The 13,901-nt window shown below is 39.0% G+C and overlaps 1 protein-coding gene across 1 annotated transcript in view; it reads left to right on the forward strand.

Moving 5' to 3' along the window:
• The window catches only part of LOC306862670 (netrin receptor UNC5D-like), a gene marked incomplete at its 5' end in the record, with an annotated part of 197,990 nt that overhangs the window by 158,980 nt on the left and 25,109 nt on the right, over positions 1-13,901 (forward strand). The window contains 3 exons of the mRNA XM_079405596.1: positions 1,122-1,310; positions 6,275-6,679; positions 10,294-10,378. Coding sequence (XP_079261722.1) covers positions 1,122-1,310; positions 6,275-6,679; positions 10,294-10,378 — 679 coding nt within the window. The remainder of the gene's footprint in view (positions 1-1,121; positions 1,311-6,274; positions 6,680-10,293; positions 10,379-13,901) is intronic.

Raw genomic sequence — 13,901 nt, forward strand, 5'->3', positions numbered from 1 at the left:
GTTTATGTGGTTTATGAGGTTCATGTATAATGGTGGTTCATGTATAATGACATGGGTATGACAGAGGTATTACAATATGAAGGTGGTTTATGAGGACACTGCCTATGTCCCCGTAATTCAAAAGGCTTAAAAAACATACTAAATGGTGTTTTTTGAAAATCTAAAAATGCACAAAGTTTCCTGTGAGGGCTAAGTTTAGGTGTAGGGTAGGTGTTGGTGTAGGGCAATAGCACACACAGTTTAGGTGTAGGGCAATAGCACACACAGTTTGTTCAGTATAAAAACCATTACGCCTATGAAGAGTCCCTATAAGCCACAAAAACCAACATGTGTGTGTGTTATCTGAACTCGATTCTGAAGTCACAAAGAATGGGAGTTCCAGACAAAGGGAATGAGGGGATTACACACCAAAGGAGAAGGAAAACAAAAAGGAAACGCAGCAAAGTGAGCAAATATCTAAACCTGAGTGCAAAAGAGATTCATTAGCCTGCCAAACTTTTCCAGAGCTCCCAATTAACCTGCTCTGTTTGCTGTTAGTGCAGCTCCACATGTTTCTGGCTAATGTTTTCATAGCCGCAGGCTTTGTCTGATGTTCCCTACCCGTCTAGAGGCTTTTGAATGCTCAGAAACGACATGCTAGCTTTTCTTTGTTCTGTCTGTTGTTCAGGGTGTCCTGGTTGAATTGTTTGCGTGAAGGAGTCGGCAGATAGGGCCTAATCACTACAGATGAGATAATATAATGAGCTGCGTTGTCACGAAATCCCTGTGGAAGGTTCGTGGTTTTTGCTTTGCCAGATTCCCTTACATGTGTTCGTGTTGAGAGTCAGGTGTGCAGTTGAGGGCTGATTGTAATCGCCCATCGCTAGAGAACTTTCATTAGTGCTATGGGTGTCTGGGAAAGTGGGAGCATTAGAGAGACGAAAGCGAGACTTCTGTGATGAAGGTGTTTTATGGTTATGTAATTTATTTGTGGCTGTGTTGCATCTGTATACATCAAAAAGAGATCCCTGAGCTATTTGATGGAAATTTGAGCGAATACCTTTATATAATCATTTTCGAAAGAATCAGTCATTGCTTAGTTAATGTGTATTTCTCTTTAAATGTGTTTTCTCTTTTTCTAGCTGATATGGAGAGCAGTAATGATGTGGCTCTGTACTCTGGTCTGGCTGCGGGTCTAGTTACCGTGGTCGTGCTGGTCATCGCTGTAACATTGTACCGGCGGAACCAGAGCGAGTATGGCGTTGATGTCATCGACTCGTCCGCGTTGACAGGAGGATTTCAGTCCTTCAGCTTCAAAAGTGCCAGGCAAGGTGAGCGAAAACAACAACTTCAAATTTATCCAAGAGCATGTATGACTCACGCCATAATTACAGTGTTCCCCATCGTTTCCTATACTTAATTCAGCTTGAGCAGTTTAACCTGCAAACATTCAAAACTTAAAGATAACATTTTTAAATTAAGTTTTTAATGCAGGTTGTTTCTTGTTCTAAGCTTCACTATATACTTTTCTGATAAAAAAAAAAAAAAACGAGGGGGATGCAATTTTATTTTTACACAGTTTTGGTTCTAAGCTGATCTTGTTCTATTTTTTAAAATTTGCTTTTATTTTATATCTCACCCAGCTGGTTCTAATGATTGAAATTTGTTTTTGCATTTGTCCTGATAGTTTCTTTCGATCCCCAGTTGTCTTCATTTATCAAAATGAACTACAGAGACAATTTTGAAACAAGACAAGTTTCAGTTCCATCATCATTTACCATTTTGAGAAATGTTTTTGTCTCAGTTTGTGTTTTAAACTATTAGACCTGGCACATATGTTGGTAGCAGGATTGCAGTTAGTGCTAATGTAAATCTAAAAACTATGTAATATAAAATTATAACATTTTCTCATAGTTAGCACTTAGTTATTAGATTGGTCACACTTTATTTTAAGGTCCAATTCTCACTATGTACAAACCATTAACTATGACTTTTACCACAGTAAACTCCTAATTGGCTGCTTATTATTAGTTAGTAAGTTAGTTGTTAAATTTAGGTATTGGGTAGGATTAGGGATGTAGAATATGGTCATGCAGAATGTGTGCTTTATAAGTATTAATAAACGGACAATATTTTAATAATAGGCATGCTAATAAGAAACTAGTTAATAGTGAGAATTGGTTCCTATACTAAAGTACCACTGGATCTTTGTTGACAATCAACATTTTCTGAGAGCTAAGCACCTCTTTCCTCTGACCATTTGCTAAAAGAGTAATATAATTAATTAATATAATTCAAAATAATTTATACTTAATGAAAAAAAAAAACACTTTTAAGTTAAAAACATTTTTTTTTTCATCTCTGAACTTCCTGTAGAACATTCCCTCACTTCACTCTGTTTCTTGTCTCTTTGTGTCTCTGCTCTAAACCAAAGCTAGAGGGTGTTAGTTGATTTACTTTCCATGTCTCTCTTCTCCTCTCCTTTGGCCCATCTGACGCCCCCAGAAAAAGAGATTCATCTTGATGGAGGGGTGCAGAGAGAGGAGCACTAGTTCTCTCTTGCTTGTCTGTTCAGTAATAGGAGCTGTTCACAGTGCTATCACTCTCCTCGGCCCACTAAACACCACCATCACAACAGACACACAAACACGCACGCGAATCACCAGATGTCTTGACAGGAAGTTTCAAAGAGCTAAACACAGCGAGGTGATGGATTCCACGGTGTACCCGTCAAATGCTTAAAGGCAACAATGATGGATAAATGGATAAAAGTCTAGATGGGATCCAAAAAGTGAAGGAAGATACATTATAAACCATATCAGTCAGACTGAATAATAATTAGGCCACATAACATTAGTAGTCATAGCTGATTGCTGAAAAGCAATAATGATGGATGGATGGATGAACGGATAGTTGGATTTAATTAATTGAATTGTGCTAGTCGATGCAGTTCACTTTAAGTACATTTGCCTAGAGATCTGATCACTATGGAAATCTTGACTCATTCGCTGATGCATTTACGAATCCACAGAACTGTTGAAATATCATTGCAATAACTGTGTTGCCTAGGCGACAGATTTTTGACAGCCTTGCCAATACGCGTACAGCAGAGGACGACTTTGATAGACACTCGTATCAAGCAAGACAACTGTTGTCATGGAGATCGGAACCTTTAGCCTTGCGTGACAACTCTTACACATTTAGATTTTGAATAGATCTGCCGAAGAAGAGGTTTCAAGTGCTAGCTGCAGTCTATCCTCCTGGGCCTCCATCCAATCTGAGAAAGAGAAAATGAGTCCCTCTCACACCTCTTTTCGCCACCTCTCTTAGGGAAGTGCTCTCGTTCAACCGTCGCTTTTTGATGAATAAAACAGATTGAGGGGTGTCTGTGTGAGTGTGATGCGTTTTCGTGATCTGTCAAAGCTCTCAGCTGAGCTCGTAATGAAACAAGTGGGATCACTTCACACTGCTGGAACAGCTGCTTCTAATAATCGAAATATTCTTGTTGCATTTGTCTTGATAGTTCATTTTGATAACTGGAGACATTCGGTTCCATCATAATTCATCATTTCAAGAAATGTGTTTGTCTCAATGTTATGCTGAGAGTTTTATAAGGGCTACACATCAAGGTTTGGCTGGTTACCATGAATTACTTCCTGAACCTCCTGGTAGATGGCGCCCACCATCTGGGAAGCATCTGTCTCCATTGACTGCTATTAAAAACATTGTATCTTGAATTGTAGTGTGTGTTAGGGGTGTAACGTACACAAACGTGAAGATTTTGATACGTACCTCAGTTTTGATGACAGTTAGTATACGGCAATATATCGTGCAACATCAAAAAGCTTTAAAAACAACATCTATTGTCTGAATATACTGACCGAAAGACCGGTACTGGAAATTTTCAGTACGAATACATGTAACCAAATACATTAAACTAATGGTTAGAGAGTCGGACTTGTAACCCAAAGGTTGCGGGTTCGAGTCTCAGGTCTGGCAGGGATTGTAGGTGGGGGGAGTGAATAACCAGTGCTCCTTCAATACCACAACTGAGGTGAGACCCTTGAGCAAGGCACCGAACCTTCAACTGCTCCCTGCTCCCAGTGTGTGTGTGTGTGTGTGTGTGTGTGTGTGTGTTTCACTTCTCACTGCTGTATCTCACACCAAACTTGGCCACACGTCACTGCAGAGTGCACTTTCAATCCAACTTCTCTTAAACATGCAGAGACAGATCCTTACCCTCTTCAGCACTGAACTGCCAAGCAATTCTAGCTGCAGTGTTGAACCGATTCCCCATTGAGAGTTTCTGCATTATCATGTCTTCTCATGCATTTGTCTTATGTTGGACGACCATCCTTTTTGGGGGACTTGAATGAATTAGTGTCATTGTAAACCTGCAATATTCATCTGGACAACCACCTGTCGCAGGGTTTCAGTCACCTTAGTGTGGCACCTCAGTGAAAATTGGAGGAATGCTTCCAGTTAAATAGGGTTTGTCGTTTATATAGATAGAGCCAAGTTGTTGAAATGTGTAATATAACAATGCATGTGTAATATAATTTTTTATTTTACTTATATGGCCGATGTCTGATAGCATAGATAACTGTTGCTTCCCTAAGAAATAAATAAATATATTATTATTTTTGGCAGAATATACAGGTATTTTGAAAGGGTGTCAGTGGTAAAACTTCTTTTTTTTCTGAAACTAACCAGCCAAACCTTGACCCACTGGACTGAATAAACTCTGCTCAAAATGAACAAAAACAGGGCTGTATTTCCCTAGCATTGGGCCAACACAGAATCTGTGCAATTTTTAATATATTTGTGGGAAAAAATCAGTGGAATCCTGCAGAATGGATTTAAATGTGTTAAAGTTGCTGAGAGTACTACGCTCATATTGGTAACTGAAAGCATTATTAAATTGTTAATGTTCGATAAATATTTAATGTCTGCTAAATATTAAATGATTTATTAAACAAATATGCAAAACCCAGGGATGTACTGTAGACAACTTTTTGAATGATGGATGTTTGAATTCCTTGGAAGCCTGCAGAGGTTTCAGTTGAATTCTGCAGGGTCGGATTCTGTGAAGGTCTACTCATCAACATAAAGACACCATATTATGTGTATGGTAGACCTACTGTACAGATACTACTGGGCCTAGTGTGCACTAATGTATAATCAAAGGGTAGCATTCAAAATTGTTGTCAGCAAAAGTTTCAAGCAGTGTCTTAGTCAATCCAAGGATGTCTAAAATGATGAAAATCCAAGGATGTCTAACCCGTGTCTTTACTCTACTTAACTTTTAGTCATTTAGCAGACGCTTTTATCCAAAGTGACTTACAAATAAGAAAAAGTAACCAAAACTAAAAGTCAAAACTCTGTAAATACTATATTCAATCAAGAAAATGAAGAAATTAAATAAAAATGACAAATGCATACAACAACATTTCAATACTAAACATTTAAATGAAAAAATAAATAAAGCTAAAAAAAACTATTCAAAATATTAAATAGTATAATAATGCTTCTGACATAACACTAAGCCAAACACCAAAAAACAACTACATGTGTATGCAGCTGCACACATACATATATATAAAAAATGTATTCAGTATATATATTATTTCATTTCCATGTAGTATGAAGTACTAAAATAACTGAAATTAAATAAAACTCAAACTGAATAAACAACCTATACAGACATCAACACCGAGCCAAACACACGTTTTAAAATGACAACAACAACTTACACATAATAAGAAATATAAAAACTGAAAAGGAAGTGAAACAAGTAGTAGGAAAGAGGAAAAATAAAAAGCGATACTTATGTCCTTTGCTGGTGTCCCTGCCCGGTGGAGTCGCACAGGAGTCGATGGTCTTTACTCTTCGGTCTTCACACGACCACTGCCGTGGTAAACTAAGCTTTTTTTATACCCATCTAACAAAACACTACTGCAATTCAGCTGCACACACTTTCCTGTTAATCACAACAAATGGCCAAGCAAGTGCCCGACACTGGCAAGGGACGCGATACAATACGAGACCAAACGCGATTTCAGCACCTCTCCACACAGTAAACAAAACAAGCAAGTGTCAGTCTTCAACTAAATCTTTAATCCCAACAAAAAATACATAAATACATTTTCAAAAACATGTTAATCATAAGATTTGTATTCAAGTCATTCCATGTATGATTAGCATTTTAAATGAATTTCTGTACATAGTGTAATAGATTGAGACAAAACAAATGAGTGTCATGTCATTGACTTGTCTATCATACTTTGTGTTCCAGGTAACCCTCTGTTAATGAACTCCTCCATGCAGCCAGACCTGACCGTGTCACGGACCTACACCGGCCCCATCTGTTTCCCTGACTCCATGGAGAAGGAGCTCATCCCTGAACCTGCACTCTTCGACCCCCTTCCTGATCTCAAGGTCAAAGTTAACAGCTCCTTCATGGTCTCTCTGGGTGTGTCTGAGAGGGCAGAGTATCATGCGAAAGCACCTTCCCAAACGTTTCCTCGCGGTGTGGTGCAGGAGATCGGAGGCGGTGGAGGCACGCTGGGTGGGAGAGGGAAGAGCCAGCTGACTCCTGTCCAGCCAGCGCTGGTCTCGAGTATAATGACTGGCAAGCGACCACTTAGGACCAGCGGGGTGTTCGGGCATGGTGGAGGGCGACTGGTGGTGCCCAACGCAGGTGTGTGTTTAATGCATGCTGCAGAAAGATCAAAAAAGCGACAGAGAATTCAGCGCTATTGAATTGGATTTTGAAGTTAGAATTTAGAATGACTGGAAGAGAATTGTAATCAAGGAATTGTAATTTATAAATCCATTGTTGAAGGCTTACTGGGATTTAAATAAATAAATAAAATATATCAAATATCAAATAAAAAATATCAAATATAATACGATTAGAAAAATGGTAGTGTATATGTATATTCTAAAATCTATAATATATAAAAATGTAGTATACAGTATATATGTATATATTACTATATCTTTTGAGCAACGTAATGCTCCCTTGCTAAATACGTATTAATTTAATTAATTTGTTCATTTAGTTAATTAATGTAAATACTATACATAATATATTAAGTGTTTTGTCTCTTTTGATCAACTTAACGCACCCTTGCTTTAAAAAAAAAAAAAAAAAAAAAAAAAAAAATATATATATATATATATATATATATATATATATATATATATATATATACATATATACATACACTGAACAAAATTATAAACGCTACACTTTTGTTTTTGCCCCCATTTTTAATGAGCTGATCTCAAAGATCTAAGACTTTTTCTATGTACACAAAAGACCTATTTCGCTCAAATATTGTTCACAAATCTGTCTAAATCTGTGTTAGTGAGCACTTCTCCTTTGTCGAGATAATCCATCCACCTCACAGGTGTGGCATATCAAGATATGTTGTATCTGATTAGACAGCATGATTATTGCACAGGTGTGCTTTAGGCTGGCCACAATAAAAGGCCACTCTAAAATGTGCAGTTTTATCACACAGCACAATGCCACAGATGTCGCAAGTTTTGAGGGATCGTGCAATTGGCATGGTGACTTCAGGAAAGTCCACCAGAGCTGTTGCCCGTGAATTGAATGTTAATTTCTCTGCCATAAGCCGTCTCCAAAGGCATTTCAGAGAATTTGGCAGTACATCCAACCGGCCTCACAACCGCAGACCATGTGTAACCACACCAGCCCAGGACCTCCACATCCAGCATCTTCACCTCCAAGATTGTCTGGGACCAGCCACATGGACAGCTGCTGCAAAAATTGGTTTGCATAACCAAAGGATTTCTGCACACACTGTCAGAAACAGTCTCATCTGCATGCTTGTCGTCCTCATCGGGGTCTCGACTTGACTGCAGTTCGTTGTCGTAACCAACTTGAGTGGGCAAATGCTCACATTCGATGGCGTCTGGCACTTTGGAGAGGTGTTCTCTTCACGGATGAATCCCGGTTTTCAGTGTACAGGGCAGATGGCAGACAGCATGTAAGCGGTTTGCTGATGTCAATGTTGTGGATCGAGTGGCCCATGGTGGCGGTGGGGTTATGGTATGGGCAGGCGTATGTTATGGACAACGAACACAGGTGCATTTTATTGATGGCATTTTGAATGCACAGAGATACCGTGACGAGATCCTGAGGCCCATTGTTGTGCCATTCATCCACGACCATCACCTCATGTTGCAGCATGATAATGCATGGCCCCATGTCGCAAGGATCTGTACACAATTGTAAGCTGAAAACATCCCAGTTCTTGCATGACCAGCATACTCACTGGACATGTCACCCATTGAGAATGTTTGGGATGCTCTGGATCGGCATATACGACAGCGTGTTCCAGTTCCTGGCAATATCCAGCAACTTCGCACAGCCATTGAAGAGGAGTGGACAACCTGATCAACTCTATGCGAAGGAGATGTGTTGCACTGCGTGAGGAAAATGGTGCTCCCACCAGATACTGACTGGTTTTCGGACACCCCCTCCCCCCCAATACAGTAAAACTGCACATTTTAGAGTGGCCTTTTATTGTGGCCAGCCTAAGGCAGACCTGTGCAATAATCATGCTGTCTAATCAGCATCTTGATATATCACACCTGTGAAGTGGATGGATTATCTCTGCAAAAGAGAAGTGCTCACGAACACAGTTTTAGACAGATTTGTGAACAATATTTGAGAGAAATAGGCCTTTTGTGTACATAGAAAAAGTCTTAGATCTTTGAGTTCAGCTCATGAAAAATGGGGGCAAAAACAAAAGTGTTACGTATATTGTTCAGTGTATATAGAGGAATACTTAATAAGCAAGAGTGCATTAAGTTGATCAAAAGAGACAGTAAAGACATAATTTATACTGAATTTTCTCCAGTCTTTAGTGTCATATGATGCTTCAGAAATCAATACACAATGCTGATTTTGTCCTCAAGAAACATTTCTTATTACTATCAATGTTAAAAATATTTGTGCTACTTCATTTTATTGTGTAAATATTTTTTTTTATGAATACAGTGTTTTATAGAACAGCATCTAATGACTTTAATGTCTTTACTATATATTATTGATCATTTATATTTATTTTATTTATTTATAACAAGGTGACCTCAATATTTTCTACATTGTTCTCAAAGTTCATAAAAGTAAAAAATAATTAGAAAAAAAAAATGTGATTGGTTTTGTACATGTCCTGTCCAAAGGCCCGGGTATACTTCACTTTCCGCGTTCTGTTTTGTCTCGCGCACAGCTGTGTCCACGCAGCTTTCAAAGTACTTTCGCCGCGGATGAATGCGGACGGACAAGCTTGACACATGCGCAGTACCACCAATTTGACTTGCACTCTCTCTCAACATTCACCTCGCGCATGTGCTGTTGTACGTGCTCTGCCTCAAAATTTGCTTGCACGCGGATGGGATGTGCGGCTGTCCACGAGCCCTCTTGATGACAAAAATAACGTAATGCGGATGGTGCGCGAACGGGATGGCCAAAGTATACTTTGGCCTTAAGTGGGTGGTTCTAGGCCAAAATGGCTTGCTTCATAAGTCTAGGGAGAGACAAGCTGGTATGCAGACACACACATACCAGTCTCTTCTTTATGCTCTCTCCATTTCTCTTTTCATGTCTTTCTCTCTCAGGCACAGTATATCCAGTGGCTGTGCTGTGTGTTAGTGAGGCTGTGCACACAGCACCCAGTGGCTGAGAGAGGGGGCAACTGACAGAGAGGCAGACAGACCAGCAGGGCGGCATTGATTTAGGAGTCTCTAGGGTCCATCTCTCTCTCTCTCTCTCTCTCTCCTCTCCATCCTTTACTCTCCCTTGCTCTTTTCCACCTCTGATCCTGTCACATGCAAAGAGGCTTGACAGGCTGCCAGAAGGGTGTGAGAAAGGTTAGAGGCTAGTGCATCTGTTGAAGCGTGCTAGAATTCTCACTCATCCTATTCAAGACCTTTACAGACGAATAGTGACTCTAACAACTCTACAGGCGCCTTGTCACTTCACAAGGTGTGTGCACATGTGCGTTGTACACAAGCATTCGTAATGAAAGTTTTGAATTGATTTTTAAGAAGACGTGTTATCATGCAGGAGTCCCACAAGAAAAATGGTCTGCTGTTTCTAAATTCCAGCCTCGCACCAAACTATTCATTCCGCTGAAAGGGCTTCTGGGAAATTAAGGGTGTTTCCAAAAGAGGAACTTTGTTTGTTCCAGTTTAGCATCCGAGTCCCATTCCGTCATGTTGTCAGATCATATAAATTGTTTGGTTTTGTGTGTGTGTGTGTGTCTTATCTTGGGCTAGGTGTGAGTTTGCTGGTGCCTCACGGTGCGATTGAAGAGGACACAACCTGGGAACTGTACATGAGCATTACCCAGCAGGACTCCAGGTAATATATCCAGGACACTGACGCACAAAATTGAGACTGTATTCAACTCGCTCTTCTGCTCTGTTCCAAAACCTACAGAGCTGCCTGCGGAAAGAGAATTTTAAGGCCTGACGTGGAGTCTGATCCAACTTAATTATGCTGTCTTGTAAAATATCAAATGTTTGCCAAATTCTAAGGTCTTTTGTGGAGAATTGCAATAAACGTAGGGACAAATGGAAGATCAAACCTTATCAGTCATTCAATATCGAAAAATATCAATAAAAATAATTAACAAACTAATTGATCAAAACCAGTAACCATTAGGTTTAGTGTTATGGTAACACTTTATTAAAGCCTTTATGTACAATTCATTATAAAGGGTTGTTAAAGGGTATAATGCATTAATTATTCATAATGTGTGTTGTGATACATTATATCTTGTCGGAAATAATTATAACGGAATTTAAAATGCATAGCGTAACAATAAATTGAGAAGTGTTATAACTGTGGTTACAGATATTCATGAGATTGTACAATGCATTATAAGGTGCACTACAAGGCATAATTAATGCATTAAAACAAGATAATTTTTCTTACCCCTTAGGCAGATATTTTTTCTTGTTGTATGCAAAAACTAACTAAATTAGTTAAATAGGCTTTCCTATAGCTCAAATGGTAGAGCATGGCACTAGCAACGCCAAGATCATGGGTTCGATTCCCAGGGAAAGCAAGAACTGATAAAATGTAAAAACTGTAACTTGAATGCAATGTAAGTCGCTTTGGATAAAAGCGTCTGCTAAATGCATAAATGTAAATGTAAATTCTGATAAATTTCTCAAAAAACAAGAATTAATATCTAAAGTCATTTTGCTTGTCAGATAAATGCATCTTGATATGTATACTAGATGTTTAGATATTTATACTAGAAAACAAGACGAATATATATACAGTATAGGCTATATATATATATATATATATATATATTTTTTTTTTTTTTTTTTTGCAGTGTATGTAGGAGGTAGGCATCAAGGCAGCTCACTAGGTAATGGAAATGAGCTTTTCTTTCACACACAAAGTGACGATTTGATGATTTTCGTGAACTTGTTTGGTGAACTTGTCTAGCTCTGTTGTTCACTAGCAGCAAGTACCTTGCCATTCAGGAACATCTTGTTTGGTGAAGCTGGTAAACTAAAGTGGTCATGGTGGGTATCGTATCACACTAGCAACCAAAACACAACACGCTGGTGTTATCAGGAGGGCACTTTTCATTTTATTCCCATTTCTTACTTTCTGTACCTCAATTTCCCATTTTTACCATCAATCTTGCCCCCGCTCGCTGTATCCAGTAGTCAGTCAGTCTCGCTCTCTGCTGAGAGCTGGCATTATGTTTCAGAGGCAGCGCTGTAGTTATGACGGCAGGCCTGTATATTGAAGGCAGCTAGGTGCGACCGGCTCTCCTGGGGATCATTTAGAAAGGTGTACTTTTATAGCGTTAGTATGCTGGGCCTGTGTGTGAGAGTGGTTAAACACATCCGAGTCAAGCAGGTTATCAGCCAGCTGTGCTATCCTGTCGCAACAAGGGAAAAAAAGGTGGTGACTCTGAAACAATGGCATTGTAGTCGACCTGAGACCAGTGCTGTGGACATCACACAACGATGTGAGCATGCTAAATCAGCGGTTATCAATGTTTTGACTCAAAGGTCCCCCAGCTCCACAACAATATTCAAATACCCACTTGCCCTCAGCTTTTTGTACATCTTTGTACACTCCTAGTTTCAGCTATTTAAAAAAGTTAAATAAATATAATTAAAATAATTTAATTACAGGATTCCAGAAGTTTTAGGAAGTGGATGTTCTTCAGGGTTCCCGCTGTTTTTATCCAATGAATTTGCATCACTCTTGATTGTTCATTATTTACTAATTAAAAATTAAGGATAAGGACTTTTAAAAATATTTTTTACTCAGTATGTCGGCTGAAGTATTTGGCATAAATAATAACTTGTGTATTCATTTTAAATTTTCGAGGTATAGAATTCACATTTCTAACAATAGGTTACATCATTTATCCAGGTACAAAAAAAGGTTTCCAATATATAATAATTCATACCTATGTTTTCATACCTCAAGCTTGTAGTCTGTGTCTGATGTTGCGTGCTGTTCCAAATGAACATATGTGACCACAAAACCAGTCATAATAAGTAGCACGGGTATATTTGTAGCAATAACCATCAATACATTGTATGGGTCAAAATTATAAATTTTTCTTTTATGCCAAAAATCATTAGGATATTAAGTAAAGATCATGTTCCATGAAGATACTTTGTACATTTCCTACCATAAATATATCAAAAGTTAATTTTTGATTAGTAATATGCATTGCTAAGAACTTCAAAACAACTTTAAAGGTGATTTTCTCAATATTTATATTTTTTTGCACCTTCAGATTCCACATTCTCAAATAGCTGTATCACAGCCAAATATTATCCTATCATAACAAACCAATAGAAAGCTTATTTATTCAACTTTCAGATGCTGTATAAATCTCAATTTCAAAAAATCAACCCTTATGACTGGTTTTGTGGTCCGGGTCACACATTTTGTCAAGTAAAGTGAACTACAGATATTCTCTGCTGACTATGAAGGATGCAGTGAACATTGTTTAGGGACAATGCTGTAAATCGTAACGCAGTTTGTGTTTCAGGAGTGGAAATCTCCCAGAATGTCACTTGCTTTGTTCTGGTGAGCTGCTTAACTTTGGGATTAACCCTCCAGAAATTACGAGCAAACTTTGACGATTTAAAACTAAAGTTGTAAAACTCACGAATGTCACCTACAATCAGACGGAAGACACCTTTCGCTTGGCTCTCTATCCTCAATTGCTGTCGTAGACTCGCTGGGATTGATAGAGATCAAAGGTCACGAGTGTTCAGAGACTCTTCAGCACTCAGATGAAAACCTCAATCTCAGCAAGTCCACAGATGAAGGTACCTGCTAGCGTCCGATAAGCTCAGAGCTGTTTGCTTTCCCATCTCCCATCCGACGCGCCAACACCACCGTCGCACAGCTATCCATCAGTCAAACTCTAGCTGCTCAGCCCAGCTGTCAGTCAAAGCCTATCTTTTGACAGTTGTGGTGAGTGGCGGGGAGAAATTCAATCCACAACACTGCAATCTGACCACAAAGCATACAGAAAGTGGAGGGAAGGGGTTTAGAAGAAGAGAGAAGCAGAAATCAGTCTGCAGAACCTCCTAAATTTAGCCGTGCGATCTCCAGAGTCCTCATAACAGCGGCTATAGAGAGCAGAGTCATGAAAAAGGATCAATCAGAGACTCTCTTTATTTGTTCACAGTGATAGGATTGAGTTTGGCCAAATCTCTGGGCTATTTGCAGAGCTTAAAGCTCTCCTGTACGCTTCCCCGTGGATTCACCTGGACATCACACCGAACATTTGTATTACTAGGAAATGATTCACACTGTGTTAATGGAAGCAGACTTGTTTTTTTGCTATCCTGACGGATATTAAACTGGTAAATCAAGGTGATGC

Source organism: Barbus barbus (genome assembly GCF_936440315.1).
Source record: "Barbus barbus genome assembly, chromosome: 43".
Lineage (NCBI taxonomy): Eukaryota > Metazoa > Chordata > Actinopteri > Cypriniformes > Cyprinidae > Barbus > Barbus barbus.